Source organism: Triturus cristatus, chromosome 1_1 (genome assembly GCF_964204655.1).
Source record: "Triturus cristatus chromosome 1_1, aTriCri1.1, whole genome shotgun sequence".
NCBI lineage: Eukaryota > Metazoa > Chordata > Amphibia > Caudata > Salamandridae > Triturus > Triturus cristatus.
In genome coordinates this window covers 144836787-144855118 of record NC_140579.1, presented here as the reverse complement: position 1 = coordinate 144855118, position 18332 = coordinate 144836787, and the positions used below count along the sequence as shown (strand labels likewise).

The window sequence follows — 18332 nt, the reverse complement described above, 5'->3', positions numbered from 1 at the left end:
CAAAGACAATAGTTCTGACACCAACACATTGCATGACAGTTAAGGATCCCGCCCTTGATATAATTGACATACAGACACATGCTACACCAGAAGAAATAAAGAAATGGACTGAATTAGGAGGGATCCAAACGGATCAAGGATGGATAACGAAGGAAAAATCTATATGGTTTCTTCCCGATTCCATGGTTCAAGTCATCATTAATACAATACATAGTCCAGCGCACCTAGGAGAAAAAGCTATGCTAGACAGCATTCAACACATTTGGTTCAACAAACATCTACGAGCCGCAGCTAAACAGAAAGTTCGTACCTGTATGATATGTTGTCAGTTTAATCCAGGTAAAAGCATCCCCGTAGAACAGGGTGGATTTCAACCTCCCGATCATGCTTTTGAAGTCCTCCAGATGGATTATATCCAGATGGAACGATGTCGAGGATTCAAATATGTTCTCGTAGTTGTCTGTGCTCTTTCCCGTTGGACAGAAGCCTACCCGGTTTCAGATTACACTGCCCCGACTACTGCCAAACAGTTAGTTCGAGAATTCTTCCCACGGTATGGTTTGCCACGTGTTGTCTACTCAGATAACGGCCAGCCATTCTCATCGGAACTAATGAAACACGTTTCACTCTTATTAGGCTACCAATGGAAATTCCACTGTGTCCGACATCCTGAGGCAGCAGGTCTCGTGGAACGTCATAATCAAACTCTGAAAATTAGATTGTCCAAAATATGTAGAGAAAAAGGTGTCGATTGGATAGTAGCCTTACCAGTTGCACTCTTTTACATGAGAATGGTAGCACATTCTCGAACAGGGCTATCCCCGTACGAGGTGATCTTCGGTAGACCACCAAATATGTGGGGGACGCCTATACCTCGCAAAATCACTGATGTTGACTGTAATATGCTGACAGATTACCTGGCTTCCTTGATGTCTGCACTACAATCTTGTCGTTCACAGGTAGCTGCAGCTTTTCCCGATAACACTGAGGTAAAACCCCATGACGTGGTTCCAGGTGATATGGTCCTAGTGCGGAATTTCGACCGGAAGACCCAACTGGAGCCTAGGTGGAGATCGCCAAAGCTTGTTCTACTAGCAACAAGGACAGCCGTGAAGATCGAGGGACGTAAAGGGTGGTTGCACTCGAGTCATATCAAGAAATTTTATGGACTACCGTCCAGTGTGGACACTAAGCCCTGCATTTCCTCACAGACTGATTCAAAGCTCCCCTTGGTTGAACCCATGAAAACTGAACTTTATAAACTAAAATTAAGGTCTAGTAAGTCAGACAATTTGATTGTTTAAGTCCTCTCCAAGGTGAATCGGTTGAATTTGTCTCTGACATGTATCCTCTAGACCGGAATAGAGAAAGAAATCAACAGATGCAGCTTAAAAAGCATGCGTATTGTAAATCACTTCGTAGTCACTGTACAGTAACATTATTAATTTTATTTTCTCTAAGTCTTCTGATCATCATTTTTAGTATATTGCTGCATATGTATTACCCTATTTCTAAGCGTGCTTACAATGTTACTGCTGAACATTCTTTTAGCGAATTACCTCCGCATGAGTTGTCCTATAGATTTGCGCTGCGCAACAACACTTTTATTAGTATGTTACATCATTCCCATCAGACAAGCAATGCTACAAATTGTTGGATATGTGGCCGACTCCCTCCCTATCAGAACTATAAGGGAGTTTTGCCCCTCTTTCCATATCCGTTCACACACAATGGCTCCTGTGGAGCATGGTTTAGTTTGATTAATTCCCTAGATTCGAATTCCGCAGTTTATCAAGACAACTGGGTATGGGGAAACCTGAACCTAGTTTTGCTTAAAGTCTGCTACCCTAACAAGGAGGGACTTCCCAAAAGAACAGGAACTGATCTAGAAAATGAAGTATATGGATTAGGTAATTTTACACTTAACCTCATGATCCTGAATGTTGAATCCGAAGCCACACCAATCTTGCCCGCTATGTCAGTATTCCCAGTTAAAGGGGAATTATGTGTAAGAAAGAATGGTTCCATACACATGGGCCATAGTAAATGCACCACTGTAATAAAATTCAGTGATCAAGGCAAATCTACATTTAGAGCTTCTCGTCATTCCTACTTCATATGTGGCCAGACCGCATACATACGCCTACCTCTAGATTGGGATGGTACCTGTTACATAGCATTCCTTCTGCCACCTGTTTTCCTAGCTCCTCCTGATTATCACAGAAATACCCATTTAGTACACAATAGACAGCAGAGAGATCTCCCGATTGTTGATTACACTGAAACGGCATGGGAACAATACACAGATTTCAATAAAGGTTTCTTTCCCTATATAGGAACAGTCACTAATAGTAAACTGATACGTAGATTAACTAGAACCCTTGAAGCAGTAGTAAACGAGACTACGTCCGCCTTAGGCAATTTAACAGAAGAGCAGTCTGCTATGCGGATTGTTGTGCTTCAAAATCGTCTTGTCCTTGACGTCATCCTGGCCGATAGGGGCGGAGCTTGTAGAGTCATCGGATCAAGTTGCTGCATTTTCATACCAGAAAATTCGCCGTCAGTATATAAAGCCATTACCCGCCTTCATAAGATTATAAGCCAGATACACCAGAGTTCAGGCACCTGGACTTGGTCCGGTTGGTTCTGGGGCGTGTTGTCAGCCTGGGGATGGAGAATCCTATCCTTCCTAGGTATTGGCTTTCTCATACTATTCAGTTGCTGCTTATGTCTACAATGTGGGCCAGCGATTTGTGGCCTGTGTGCCACATCGTGTATCCCACCTCCAAGTTTTCGTTCAAAACCTCGGAAGAAGAAGGAAGAACAAATGATGCTATATGAACAGATCGATGGATTGATGAAGATCGATATCTCCTGAGGGTCCGTAGGGGACAAGGAGGGAATGAGGAAATATGAATTTTGTGATCAGTTATGTCCCCTATCGTGGACCCCAACGGCTCCATGTGCATGCTATAAGTACATGTATGTTCCCTCCAGTTCCAGTTTCGAAGACGCAAATACATGTGCGTCCACCGTCAACATGTCCTCTTTCAGATCCGCTATGAATGGGTTAGATATTCCATTCCTAAGTATGAAAGGCCACCGACTTTATGTGGTTCACTTTCCACATTTTACAGATTCAGGCGAGTAGGCCCTGAATTCTGCCATCAAGCCTTTCCTGCTTTCTGCCTCTGGAAGCTCCAGCCCGAGCCTGCATCTGTATCCATGAACTTTGTCCTACTCCCTGCGCGGCTAACGGTGCCTGATCCAGCCTGTTGCCTGCCAAAAAACTGTATTTCACATTCAAGATTATCTGCTTCGCTCCTCATCCGATGCATTCCTGTCTAGTAGTTTAGGTAAACATTCCTCCAAGCTACCGTGCAAAGAGGCCAGGCCTCACTGTCCTCGTGCAAGTAATTCATAGCCCTGTTACCATGGAAGATTCCTGCCCCCTCTCATCGCATGTAGACACTTAGGCGCTTGTACACGCACTAACAGTCAGTATAGAATAGATTCCGTCCGAGAGACCTTTCCTTTTGGATAAAACAGTTCTTTAAACATAAGATATTAGATATGATTTGGGATTAGGTTGACATGACCCCTCAGACTTCTGTCTCCACATGTAGAGCTAAATGTCAAGTCCCCTTCACCCTCTAGTTGCACGTCAATCACACGTCATGCGGCTGCGCACGCATCTCTGCCAAATATTTCTGCTGACATTGCAGGATTCTCTTATGGATCCACCCATTTGTGACATCATGTTTAATGACGTATTTTAGTTATACCCATGTTTACGCTTTTTTTTTGGTCACGTATGCATATTTTATCTCTCTTATCAACTGTTACGCCTCCTGCATCTGTTACACTATAATCTAATTCTTATAAAAGTGATTACCTGTCAATAATGTATCGCCTTCCTTCCTGAACCCTCATGGTGATGGAGTGTGAAGCCTGCAATTCGAATTGTATTTCCTTTGTAGAGGAATAAAGCCTTTTAAAACCTCTAATACCACGGATTCTGCCTCTTATATTTACTGAGTTATTCTTACTAGACTTTACCGCATAAAAAATAGTACCGGTAATGAAATATTTACCACATGGTGGTAGGCCTTCTTGCTTCTTTTGGGATATTCATACAGTCTGGTGGTACATTTAAATAACCAAACACTATGACTTCAGGAGCCAGATCGATAAATTCAGTTCTTTGGGATTTGGATATCTGATTTATACATGGTTCTGTGTGACGGACCCATATGGGAGCTAATAGAATTAGTGCAAGGGATGTTTGCCTGAGTTTCCGAACCACACACGGAATGAGAGGGAGCAGCAGAAAAGCGTAGGCAAATATCCCTGACCAGTTTATCCATAGGGCATTGCCCTTTGAGAGCGGGTGTGGGAACCTGGAGCCAAAGCTTGGGCATTTTGCGTTTTTGGCTGCGGCAAACAGGTCTATCTGTGGAAACAGAAGGAAAACTTGGGATGAAGTTCCCACTCGTGAATTTGCTGTCTCCTGCTGAGGAGGTCGGAAATTTGATTGTTTACTCCTGGGAGAAGTTCTGCCAGAAGATAAATCTTGTGATGGATTGCCCAATTCCAAATTACTTGAGCAAGTGTTGATAGTTGGAGAGAGTGTGTCCCGCCCTGTTTCTGCACATAATACATTGCTTTCATGTTGTCTGTTTGGACTAGGGACAGTTTTGGCTATGAGGTGAGTTTGAAAAGCTTTGAGTGCTAGAAAAACTGCTAAAAGCTGTAGATAGTTGATGTGGAGACTTTTGTGCTCATTGCTCCACAGGCCTGCGACTGATTCCACTGACATGCTAAACACTCTTGTAGGGGGTACATGTGAAGCCATGCATGGAGGACAATTGCGATGCAAGACGCCATCATTCCCAGCAGTTGCATTAACACTCTAGCTGGTAAAGCTTGGTTGGGCTGAGACTGTAGAATCATAGCCTGAATATTGCGTATTCTGGCTACATTGGGAGAGGCTACAGCTTTGACTGTGTCTAGACTGGCTCCTAGGTAAGACTGCATCTGTGGCGGATGCAGGTGAAGTATTTTGAGCATTGATTTTGGACCCCAGTTGATGAAGTAGATCTACTGTGATGTGTGTGCGTTGTAAACAGTTCTGGTGAGAGCTGGCTTTGATAAACCAGTCATCTAGATTGGGGAAGACGTGAATCTGCAGTCTTTTCAGATGAGCTGCAACTTCTGCCAGGCATTTGGTAAACACTCTGGGAGCAGTGGAGACTCCAAACGGTAGTACTTTAAATGGTAATGCTGACCCACTATCACGACTCTGAGATATTTGCGATGAGCGGGGTGAATTGGATTGTGAAAATATTTGTCCTTCAAGTCTAGAGTAGACAAAGTCACCCTGTTGTAAAAGTGGGAGCACTTAGAAGTGTCACCATGTGAAAATGTTCTGACAGTATGTAGAGGTTCAATTCTCTAAGGTTCAAAATAGGATTTACCGAGCTGCTCTTTTGGCGAATTAGAAAATACAGGGAGTAAATGCCTGACCCTTGATATTGTAATGGTACCGGCTCTATGGCTCCTTTTAGCAGGAGAGACTAGTATCCTGTTTGAGGAGGTGCAAATGTTCTGGTGACAGTTTGTGAGAATGAGGTGGAATGTTTGGAGGATTGGTGGTAAGCTCCAGGCAATAACCATGTTGGATAATTCCTAACACCCATTTGTCTGTTGTTATAGATTGCAAAATAGGGAGGAATTGTAGAAGACGTCCCCGGACAGGTGTTAGATGATCGAGGGGAAGTGTAGGTAAGTCACTACTTGTTAGAGGAAGGGGAGTTACAGGGTGTGGAACCCTTTTCTCTACCCTTGCCGTTGTTTCCTCTATATCCACCTCTAAAGAAACCTCTTGTGGAGGAAGGTTGATTGTTGCCTTTAAAGGGGGAAACATTGGTGTCTGAGGATGTGGTCTTAGACACCCCCCCCCCCCCACGATAAAAGGAGCGACTAAAGGAACCCCGGTTAGAAGGAGTCAGTAGAGCCAGTAGAGCTCCCATAAACGTAGCTACTTCAGAGTCTTGTTTCAAATGCCTGATCAACTTCAGGCCTGAAAAGATGCTCTTTATCAAATAAAGTGTTTAAGATGAATTGCTGGACTTCAGGTTTGAAAATGGAAATCCTTAACCAGGTGTGATTCCTGAGTAACACACTAGTGTTAATCTCTCGAGCTGCAGTGTCAGCATCATCTGAGGCACATCTAATAGAGGAGTTGGAGATGAGCTTTCCTTCTTGTACTAAATCGCGCGCTTTAGCTTTGTGCTCATTTGGGAGATACTGGAGCAATTGCTCATTTCGTCCCAGTGCGCTCTATCATACCTGGCTAAGAGGGCCTGGGTGTTGGCAATGCGCCAATGATTAGCCGTTAGGGCAGCTATTAGTTTGCCAGAGGCATCTATTAATTTTGACTCCTTGTCCTGAGGGGGGGCATCCCCCAAGGTTTGTGAATTAGCCCGTTTAGGGGCATTAGAGACCACAAGTGAGTCAAGGGGTAACTGTCCCATAACAAGACTGGATCAGATGGAGCAGGCTTATACTTTTTATCAACTCTGGGAGTCAGAATGCGAGCACGAACAGGTTCATTGAAGAGGTCATCAGTTTGTCTCATCATGCCTTTGAGCATAGGGAGAGTATGATCTGTGTGCACTACTTAAAGTTTCAAACAAGAAATCTTCTTCTAGTGATTCTTTGTGTAGTTGTACCCCGTGATATTGTGCAACTCTAGCAAGCAGCTCTAAGTATCCTACATTGTCGTCAGGAGGGGAAGGCTTTGCAGGGTAACGGTCTGGGTTAGTCTCTGTAGGTGGATCAATAGTGTAGTCTTTCCAAAGATCTACAGCTAATTGACTATCTTCATCATCTCCATCATCATCATCATGCTGTGAGGGTGGAGAATTGTGTGGCGTGATAAGTAAATGGTCCAATACTGGAGAAGGAGGTTAAGGTGTAGGGGAACGTGGTGGAAGAGGAGGAGGAGAAGGTTTAGTATAGGTATTCTTTCTCTTTAAAGGAATCTTATACTGTATGTCCTCTGACTCAGGTTTGCGTTTGTGAGGCAGTTTGGAAAGAAGATGTCCTGTTTCAGGGTTCATGTAAAGTTACTTTTGTTTCGGATCAGATTTGGGGGTTGGTAAGTTGAGAATCGGATCCTGCGGCTTCGAAGGGGCATTTTTCGGTTGCGGCGCTGAGGACTTCGGCTCCGAAGCAGTCTTCGGTTTTGAACTTGAATGTTTCGGCTCTGTGCCGGACTTTGGCCAACTCAATCCCGAGCCGGAAGGCTTGACAATAAGATTCGGTGCTGAGCCGAGGCCGGGGCGTCAGAAACATCGTCTCGGTGCCGACCTTGTCCCGGAGGCGGAACCGAAGCCTTGTGCTTCACTTGAGTTGGATTCGGGGCAAGGGGTGTTCGGTACTCACGGGACCTTGGTCCTGTGGTATGCCCTCTTCCATCTTGGAGTCCGACCAAGGAATCGATTAGGGCTGCTCTTCCTGTTCCTCTTCGGCCCCTTAAGCATCGAATTCTTCTTGCTCGGATCCTTCACCGAAGATGTCCAGCCTGTATTCGTTGTTCTGGCTTTGCATTTCACGACGTCGACCCCGACAATCACAGAGAGTTTTCTTGGATCGGAAGGATCTGCAAGTATTGCAATTTCGTTCATTGTGCTCTGGAGATAAGCACAAGTTGCAGACTTGGTGCGAGTCGGTGCACACATATTTTGCGTCGTACCGAGGGCAGAATTTTAATGGAGTCCGTTCCATCGACTGCGAGATGGACCGACGTGGTTAGACCCAACAGCCTTCCATGAGTTTTACGATCAAAACTGAAATTTTCTTCGACCGATGCGATACGCGGAGAAGTGGGATACAGGGACAAATCAATACCGACGCGGGTATAGTGGATAGCGCACCAAGGGGAAACCGAAGAACTGTTTCGAACAGGAGCGCAGCAATTCACATTCGAACCCGATGGCGGAAAAAAACAATCTAACAATGGAGTTGATGCCCATGCGTACTATCACGAAAGGAGGAGTCACCTTACCTCGTGACTGGAAAGACTTCTTCGAAGAAAAACAAATTGCAAACATCTGGACCCAAAACTAGATGGCAGGAGTATGCAAAGCATGTGATCTACAGCTCACATGCCTCGAACAGATATTTTCAATGTTAGAAGACTTAATAAACTGTGCAGTGACTCAAAAAAGGTGTGCACAAAAAAAAAAACAGATCTAAATTCAAGTCCTACTTTGGCATCACAACAGCTTTTTTGGGACACCTGGGAGGAATTGAGGCACTGAACCTCAAAGAGCGTGGGAGTAGCATCCCCAGAAGCAGCTGGCATTCACAGACCTGAGGGCAAATCTAGCAGAAGAAAATACACTCTTTTCAAAAATCTCTTAAAATTTTAGGGTTCGTCTGACTTGTAAACACCTGCACCACCCAAGCTTTCAGGGGAGAGTGTGGTGATAAGAATGCAGGGTCACCCCGGGCAGGTCAGTAGCATCTTGGAATCTGACAACTGACTGAGGGCCTGTGCAAGGTTTGGCCCAATCACTCAAAAGGGTATCTCAAGGCAGGGCAGGACGGGCTCACTGCATGTTTGCCCCGGCTAGAACCCTTTCATCAAAACACCTGTATTGACTTCCAAGGTGGAGAGCTGGAGGTCAAGAACTTTGGCTACCCCTTGCATGACCATTACATAAGAAATGCTCTCATCAGTAGCAGGACCAGGAGTTTCAGAGGAGGCCTGTCTCATGGGACGTATCAAGACCACTGGGCCCTTGAAGAACTTAACAATTCTCCTTGTGGTACGGTTACCCAATTTCGTCCCCTGCATCATTATTATTATTGTCTGAATTCGTGCCAAATAAGGAATATAATATGTGTCCTTCCTTGTGGGGGTGGCGAGTCCAGAGGAAGAGGTGGCACATCAAAGGAAGCCAAGCACAACTTCAGTTATGGTCGCAGTGGAGCCAACTCCGAGTCAGAAAGCAACACGAGTACCTCGTCCACTGGCTGCAGCAACCTATGCTTTCCCCTAAAAGGAGTAGTTTTGTTTCTACGGACGAGAGCAGCTGTGAGCTGAAGATTGTGGGTGCCGGTAATGATCGTTACCTGTCCTTGCGGCTGTTGAGAACATTCAGGAGCTGACTATAACGTTCCACTCGAGGAGTGTCTGAAAGCTGCAAGAAAGCACAGAGAAGCACAGTGTGAAAAAACAGGAAGAAACTACAGAACATGTCCATGTGAATAACCAAACTAGAACTCCTCTCATGGCACAACAAAACAATAAAATGAACAATTTTAGCGATTTTTGAATGTTGAAATAAATTATCTTGGTTAAATTATCTCTTGGTACCGCAGGTTGAGCCTATCCCTTTGGATAAGCATTTGTATTCAAAAAGTAAAAAAAAAAAAAAAAAAAAAAAAAAAAGAGTTCTATAAAAAAATAACCTGTGTAAGTTATTATGTTTTGAATACCAATGAAGGTCCTTTGATGGCGGAATGAAGTTTGCTTGTCGTTCACTAGATCAAGCCTGTTGACTTGATCTAGCTCCAACGGAATCTTCTTCCTACATCGGTCATAGAGGGTTACTATTTTCACATTTCAATTAGCCGACCACAAACCTTTCAAAATGCATGGTAGCTGGAGGGGCCCACTTTTGAAAGCAAGATTAATTTATATACTTCGGTACAGATAACTGACTGACAAAGGTAGGTACAATTAAGAGACACCATTTCACTTCTCAGTGTGTTAAGTTTCTTAAAGATCTGGGTAAACCTTGTCCTAGCAAGACAGTTCATTATCACAGAGCAGAGCTGGTCACAGAACAAGGAAAATATGTATTGAAGAGATTCTCCTACATTCACAATGCATATCCAGTTATTCCAGAAGAATATCTCTGATGGTGAGGACATCCATGCCTCTAATAGTGATCATGCCATCTGGTGTCTTCCTAGTTTAAACGCCATGCTTCATAAGGAAGCTTCAAGGCGGTCCAGGACTGTTTTCAATATTATCGAGTGTCTGTGTTAACATTAACTACTGAGGTTCCTTGGCTGTCATTAGGGATTATTTCAAGCATGTGAATTTATGAATGATCCAATGCTGGAGAACAAAAAGTTCATCATCTGTAATCCTTCTCTTCCAGGCCAATCTCCATCAAAGGTTTAAGCACTGAATAGTCAATCAATCAATCAATCTGGATTTGTGGAGCGAGGCTAATCACTTGGGAGGGTATCAAGGTGCTGGGGTCTTGCTGTGATCAGTCAAAGAGCCAGATCTTGAGTCTGAATCTCGTGAGAGAGGATGCTGTTCGGAGGTGGAGGGGATGGAGTAGTTTCTTTTCTGTAACTCCAGTTCTGTAGTAGGGGTATCTCTGTTATAGTCATAATCTAGTGAATAGTCCCGCCCATGTGCGTGGACCCCGGAGCAATAAAAAATAATCTCTAAAGGTGACAAATCATGCAGACCTGCATACACCTTTAAGAGAGAATTTAATTTAAAGACAGATAATGCAGCCTATACCCACTGGCTACACTGTCCAGTACTTCAACTAGAATTCCACCAACATCCACAAACAGCACTGCCTGTCCAGCTTTTCTCCACATAGGAAAAAACCCTGCCTCTACCAGCAAAAGCCTCTGGAATGATAGAGAGGAAGGAGTGGACAGACAAGCCCCATAGGCTGCCATTATGTGGCTTAGAACAGGATACTGTGCCTTTAAGAAAACTTTCAGATTGCCAGAACTTTCCCCAGTATCCCAGAATGCCCAGCAGGTCCCATTTACTTTCAGTTCTTTTTGAAGGCGTAGCACGCCAGGCCTGTAGCATTCTACATATGAATAAGTATCTCTCCACCGGGGAGGAGGGCGGGCGCTTATGACTATAACAGAGATACCCCTACTACAGAACTGGAGTTACAGAAAAGAAACTACTCCTTCTGTAGTAGGGGATCTCTGTGTATAGTCATAATCTAGTGAATAGAATGGCAAGCCCATCCCCAGACAACAACAGTGGTGGAGAACACACAAGACAGTACCACTACTGTGCGAACAAATTTCGCAGCGAAGCCTGCCCAACCTGAGCATCTGCCCTGGCATCCGTGTCCAGACAGTAATGCGCAGCAAAGGTATGGACCGACTTCCAAGTGGCCGCCTTGCAGATTTCCGCAATCGGAACATTACGCAGCAAAGCCGTCGTGGCAGCTTTGCCCCTGGTGGAATGAGCCTTAGGTTTACCCCCTAAGGTCTTATTAGCCTTTTGATAACACATTTGTATGCAGGACACAATCCACCGAGAAATGGACTGCTTAGAGGTCGCGAGACCGGTCCTGACTGATCCATAATTAACAAACAATTGGTCTGACCTACGAATATCCTTGGTCTTATCCAGATAAAATTTCAACACCCTCCGAACATCCAGGGAATGGAGAGACCTTTCCGCTGGCGAAGAGGGATTCTGAAAGAACGTAGGTAAAGTTATGGTCTGGTTGACATGAAAATCAGAGATAACCTTAGGAAGGAATTTAGGGTGAGTACGCATCACAACCTTAGCAGCATGAAACACAGTATAAGGTTCTTGACAACATAATGCCTGAAGTTCACTCACCCTGCGGGCTGATGTAATGGCCACTAGGAACGCCGCCTTCCAGGATAGGTGCTGCAATGAAGCCTTGTGAATGGGTTCAAAAGGCTCCTTTATCAGTCTGGACAGCACCACATTCAAGTCCCAGGAAGGCGAGGGAAGTCTGACGGGAGGAAACACTTTCTTCAAGCCTTCCAAAAAATCCTTGACCCCAGGAATCTGAAAGAAGGAAGTCTGTGAAGGGCATTTCCTGTAAGCAGTCAAAGCAGCCAGATGAACCTTAATGGAATGGAAATTAAGGCCAGACTGCGCCAGATGTAAAAGGTACGGAAGGATGACATCTTCCTTACATGTCGTCGGATCAAAGTTCTTGGACTTACACCAGATACAGAACTTCTTCCACTTGTAAGCATAGGATGTCCTAGTGGAAGGTCGTTTAGATTCCTTCAGTATGTCCATACAATCGTCTGGTAGATTCAGATGGCCATATTGCACTATTTCAGGAGCCATGCCGCCAAACTCAAAGACGAGAGGTTGGGGTGCACCATCCGCCCCCCGAACTTCGTGAGAAGGTCTGGCCTGCACGGCAACCGCATGTGAGGAAGGAGAGATCGGTGAAGTAGGTCCGTGAACCACCACTGCCTGGGCCACTCCGGGGCGATCAGGATCATCCGCGCCCTGGACTGGGACAGCTTGATGAGCACTGCCGGAATCAGGGGAATGGGTGGAAAAGCGTACAGAAAGCTGTTCGACCAATCTATCCATAGCGCATTCCCCAGCGTCCCCCGCTGGTAGTACCTGGATGCGAAGTCTCGGCATTTGCTGTTTTCGGCGGTGGCGAACAGATCTACGTCTGGAGTCCCCCACCTTGCGAAGACTTCTCCTAGTACTTCGTCGTTTATGACCCATTCGTGGTTTTTCTGAATCAGCCTGCTCAAGGCGTCCGCCTGAGCATTCTGCACCCCTGGCAGATGCGTGGCCGTAATCGTCAGTCCTCGGGCCAGCAGCCAGTGCCAGATCGCCTGTGCCTCCTGTGACAGAGTGCGCGATCTCGACCCCCCCTGCTTGTTGAGGTAATACATCGTGGTTGTATTGTCCGTCTGTATCAGCAGCGAGTTGGTCCGGAAGGACGGAAGGAAGGCCTTCAGTGCCAGGAAGACAGATCTGAGTTCCAGGAAATTGATGTGGTCCGTCGATTCCAACGGAGACCATTTTCCTTGAATCTGTCCCCGGAATGCGCACCCCAGCCCTGGAGAGACGCATCCGTCACGACACTCGTCGTGGGAATGTCCTTGTGGAAGGGATCCCCTTGAGGAGGTTTTCCGCCGAACACCACCACTTCAGAGACTGAAGAGCATGCAGCGACAGTCGTATCTTGTCGTCCCAAGAGCCTGTCCTCTGATCCCACTGATCCTCCAAGCACTCCTGCAAAGGTCTCATGTGTAGCCGTGCGTGAGGCGTGAGAAAGATACAGGAGGCCATCGATCCCAGTAGAGAAGACACCTTCCTCACTGTCGTCGATGGAGCAGTCCTGAGGTCCTGAGCCTTCCGAAGGAGTGATAACCGTCTCTCCTCCGAAGGAGACACGCTTGCTGACCGCGTATCGATGGAGGCTCCCAGGTACTGTATGCACTGGACCGGCGTCGGGACCGATTTGGACATGTTGACGTGTAACCCCAGCCTGTGCAAGAGAGCGCACGTCCATCGGAAGTGATCTTGCGCTTCCGAGAATGATGAAGCCTTGATCAGCCAATCGTCCAGATACGGGTAGACAAACACCTTGTTCCTTCGCAGATGTGCCGCCACCACCGCCATGCACTTCGAGAAGGTCCTGGGCGCAGACTTTAGCCCGAATGGCAGTACTGTGTATTGATAGTGATTGGCGCCGACTTGGAATCGCAGGAACTTCCTGTGCTTCCGTGCTATGGGCACATGGAAGTACGCATCCTGTAGATCTATGGCACAGAGCCAGTCTCCCCGTTGCAGCTGAGGGTAAATCTGGTGCAACGACAGCAGGCGAAACTTCTCTCTGCGAATCCATTTGTTTGCCTGTCGCAAATCCAGAATGGGCCTGAACTCGTTCTTGTCCTTCTTGCGAACGAGGAGGAACCGAGAGTACAGACCTCTTCCCCTTTGAGACAGAGGTACCTCTTCTACCGCCTTTTTTATCAACAAGATGTCTGCCTCCACCTGGAGCTCTCTCAGCTGGAACCGAGAGCTGACCGGCGGAATCGCTGGCGGCGGGCTGATAAACCGAAGACTGTATCCATTGCAAACAATATTCAGCACCCACTTGTCCTGAGTAATTTTTCTCCACTCTGCTGCTTCCCCCCACTGGAGTGGGTAACGGTTGAGGGGGAAGTAGCCGCTCAGGGCCGAGACCCGGCCGGGCCCTTGGTAGTGGTAGTCGCCTGCTGGCATCCTCTACCCCTCTGGCGTTTCTGGAAGGGCTTCCGGAACTGCTGCTGTTGGTGCTGCTGCTGTCCCGAACTCTGCCCACGCCCTCTGCCCGAAGACCCGAACCGCCTCTGGAACGGGCGTTTCTTCTTCTCGGCCTTCTCCAACCCGATGGCCGTCAGGGTTCCCGCCTCCGCCTTCATGCGGGCCATCTCATCATCCGCATGTTTACCGAACAGGGTTTCCCCCGAGAAGGGCAGGTTGGCCACTCTGTGCTGCGCCTCTGGTTTGAAGGACGTCAGGCGCAGCCACGAATGCCGCCTCTGGTGGACACCATGGCAGTAGGCGTGGGCGGCCAACAAGGAGACATCCGCCCCCGCGCCGATCACCTGATTAGAAACCAGCATGCCTTCACGCACTGTTTCCAAGAAGTCCTCCTTCCTGTCCCGGGGCAGCAGGTCCGCATACTGCTGCAGGGACTCCCACAGGGCCCGGTCGTAACGGCCCAACAAAGCCCCTGCACTCGCCGCCTTCATGGTGGTGGCAGCGGTCCCACACACCTTCCTGCCCGCAGAATCCAGCCAGCGGCTTTCTTTGTCAGGCGGGACAGTCGATGAAGGGGCGGTCGCATGTTGTTTCCTCGCCGCCGCCACGATGACCGAATCCGGCTTCGGGTCCACCCTCAAAAAGGTAGGGTCCGACTCCGGAGCCCTATACTTTTTCATGAGCCTGGAGGGGGTGGCCTTCGTCACCGCGGGAGTGAGGAACAGCTCCAACCCGGGTTCCACCAGTCCTGGTACAAGGGGCAGTAGAGGGCGAGACAGATGTTTCTTATGAAGCGTCTCGAATATCACGGACGTCGTGGGTGTTGGAACCGTCACCGTGATACCCAACTTCGCTGCCCCTCTCAACAGCACCTCTTGGAAAGAGACCAAATCGTCCACCGGAGACACCCTAGTCCCAGGCGAGTCCGACAGCGTCGGGGAAAAATCTCTGGTCGAGGATCGCGTGTGCGACCTGGACCTGTGCCTCCTACGGCGTCGTCCTGAGTCCGACGATGACCGTCCATGGCTCCGTGATCTTCTCCTCCTGAGAGAGCCGGAGCGAGACCTCTTCGGCTTCGGTCTGCCCGCCGGTCTAGCCGGTCCCGGCGACCGCGGGCGTCGCGGCTTCAGAGTCCCCTGCGGTGGAGTCGGGTACCTCGGAAGGGAAACCGACCGCGGGGGAACCGCCGGCGGCCCCAATGGAGTGCGTGGTAACGACCAAGGTGGGGGCGGCGGAGGCCATGGCTGCGGATGTGGAGGCGGTGGTGGCGGTGGAGGTGGTGGTGGTGTTGGCGGTGGTGGTGGAGGCGGAGTCGGGGGTGGAGGCGGAGTCGGGGGTGGAGGAGGCGGTGACGTAGGCATTCGAGGAGGCGTATACACCACAGAGTACACCGATCCCGATGACTCTCTCTTCCTCGACGTCGATCTTCGCCTCGACGGCGACCTTCGCCTCGACGGCGATCTTCGTCTCGACGGCGATCTGCGCCTCGACGGCGATCTGCGCCTCGACGGCGATCCTCTTGACCTCGAGCGTCTCGACGTCGATCGTCTCTTCGACGGCGACGTCGACCGTCTCCTCTTCGCCGACGGCGAACGGCGATCTCTCCTCGACGTCGAGCGCCGACGCCGGGTCCGAACTCGACGCCGACTGCTGGACAGCGACGTCGACGGCGTCGTCGCCGAAGACGCCGATGTAGTCGACGGCGGCCTGTTCAGGTCCCTCGACGTCGACCGTCGACGCAGTTTCTCCCCAGAGCCCTGGGGAGACGGCGAACAGATGGTAGTCATCCTCCTCGACGCCGCCGTCGACGCCCTCGACGGGGAGTGGGAACGCTTACTGGTCTTCCTGCCCCTGGGGAGCCCCCCAGAGGCCTCAGTATGGGCCAAATCAGCCCCTCCAGACCCACCTGGTGCCTTCAGCCTTCTCTCCTCCAGGACTTGAAGCCTAATCTTCATTCTCTCCCTCAGGGTCCTGGCTGAGAACGAGTGCAGATATCACAGTCTTCAGGCACGTGGGACGGGGGAAGGCAACCTATACACACCTCGTGTGGATCTGTTTTAGCCTTCTTTCTACCACATTCCGGGCACTTGCCGAACAAGCCAGGCATGTTGACAGTACCAGCCACTAAGCACTTGAAAAAGTGACAAGAATTGACAAAAATTGCCAAAAACTACAATAAACCCTTGAAAAGGGGAGAGCTCAATGCTCCAGGGTCCTGCTAGCAGGAGCCGGAAAAAAGAACTGAAAGTAAATGGGACCTGCTGGGCATTCTGGGATACTGGGGAAAGTTCTGGAAATCTGGAACGTTTTCTTAAAGGCACAGTATCCTGTTCTAAGCCACATAATGGCAGCCTATGGGGCTTGTCTGTCCACTCCTTCCTCTCTATCATTCCAGAGGCTTTTGCTGGTAGAGGCAGGGTTTTTTCCTATGTGGAGAAAAGCTGGACAGGCAGTGCTGTTTGTGGATGTTGGTGGAATTCTAGTTGAAGTACTGGACAGTGTAGCCTGTGGGTATAGGCTGCATTATCTGTCTTTAAATTAAATTCTCTCTTAAAGGTGTATGCAGGTCTGCATGATTTGTCACCTTTAGAGATTATTTTTTATTGCTCCGGGGTCCACGCACATGGGCGGGACTATTCACTAGATTATGACTATACACAGAGATCCCCTACTACAGAAGGTCTTTCAACGTTTTGGCAGCAAGGTAGGAGGAGCCTCCTCTGCTGTGGCTTCAATGAATGCGGGGAATGTGGGCGAGGGAGGTGTATGGCAGGTTGGTGGTTGATGCATGCTGATGTATCAGCATCTTGAATTGGCATCTCTTCTGGATGGGCAGCCAGTGGAGGTTCCTGAGGTGGGGGGGTGATGCGGGTTCGTTTAGGAAGGTTGAGGATGAGTCTGGCAGCTGGGTTGTGTATAGTCTGGAGTCTCATCAGGAGTTGGTTGGTGATTCCTGCATAGAGGGTGACCAGGGCTTTGGTGACAGTTTTCTTGGTGTTGACAAGGAGCCATCTCAAGACCTTTTGGAGCATGAAAATGGTGTGGAAGCTAATTGAGAGCTGAGCCTCAGGCCCAGCTCTCCCATGCTGCACCACTCTTCTTCATCCCCATCTTTCTGAGTGCTTTCTTCGGACTTTCCCTCATTTTTTACTGCTATTCTTTTCCTTTCCTCCCATTTTTAGTGCTTTCTCCTGCTTTTAGCTAATTTTTACTGCTCTCCTTATTTTCCCCCAGTTTTTCAGTGTGTTTTTTTTCTACTTTTCCCTCTTTTTCACTGCTTCTCAGTGTTCTTTTCCTGATTTGCAGCTCCCGTCTGCTGCCCAGTTTCCTGCTTCCTGCTTCCTGCTTCCTGCCTAGCCCCGCCCTTTTCAAAGCACTCCTCTCCCTCCAAGGAACTACATAATGAAGGCCGCAGCGAGACTCCACCTGAGCAGGCCCCAGGCCCAGCTCTACCCTGCTGCTGCACCGCTCTTCTTCCTCTTCGTTTTTATGAGTGCTTTCTCCTGCTTTTGCCCTGTTTTTTCTGCTTTCTCCTTCCTTTCCACCTGGTATTCTGAGTGCTTTTTCATGCTTTTGCCTCATTTGTTTTGCTTTCTCTGCAAAGTAGCTAGCAACTCCAGTGCCTTGAGACCCTCATGGGTGATTTGCTGCGCTTTATAAATCCTGACTGATTTACTGTAGGTGACTGCATTAATCTGGAGTCCAACCCATGCGTGGGGATCCCGGAGTACTTTAAAATTATAAATACATGTATATTCAACATAGCACAACACTACATTATAAATATGTTCGGATCCTAAAGAAAGAATATAAATTACCAGATTTCCTTTAATTTTAATACAAAACCAATTACATAAAAATCAGTCACTGATAGAAAAGTTACCATAGAACTTCTTTCACAAACATTTTTTTAAAGGAAAAGGAAAGTGTGACACTGTTAGCCAATAGGCTGCAATGCAATGCATAGGAGAGAAAAACTAGCACCGTGCCTTTAAGAACCACCTCCAATACACCCTACATCCCATCAATCCTTACAGGTGACAGTTAGGTCAGGTCGTTTTTTACCGAACTTAGAGAATTCTGGGTGAACAATTGTGGAGTGCTGAATTAACTCATGTCCAGGGAGGTGGGAGGATTGCTTATGACTTTGATGAGGATTCCCCTGGAAGACAACTAGGATTACAGGTGAGTAACTGGTCTTTCTCATCCAGGAGATCCTCATCAATATTCATAAGCACTGAATAGAATAGCAAGCCCATCCCATAAATACGCG

General features: G+C 48.0%; 1 protein-coding gene across 2 annotated transcripts in view; it reads right to left on the bottom strand.

Annotated features, from left to right (window-relative positions):
- The window catches only part of PHF1 (PHD finger protein 1), a 959509-nt gene that overhangs the window by 331340 nt on the left and 609837 nt on the right, over positions 1 to 18332 (bottom strand). For both annotated transcript variants that reach the window (XM_085623702.1, XM_085623708.1), the window contains exon 10: positions 9145 to 9212. In XM_085623702.1, the coding sequence (XP_085479828.1) occupies positions 9145 to 9212 (68 nt within the window). The remainder of the gene's footprint in view (positions 1 to 9144; positions 9213 to 18332) is intronic.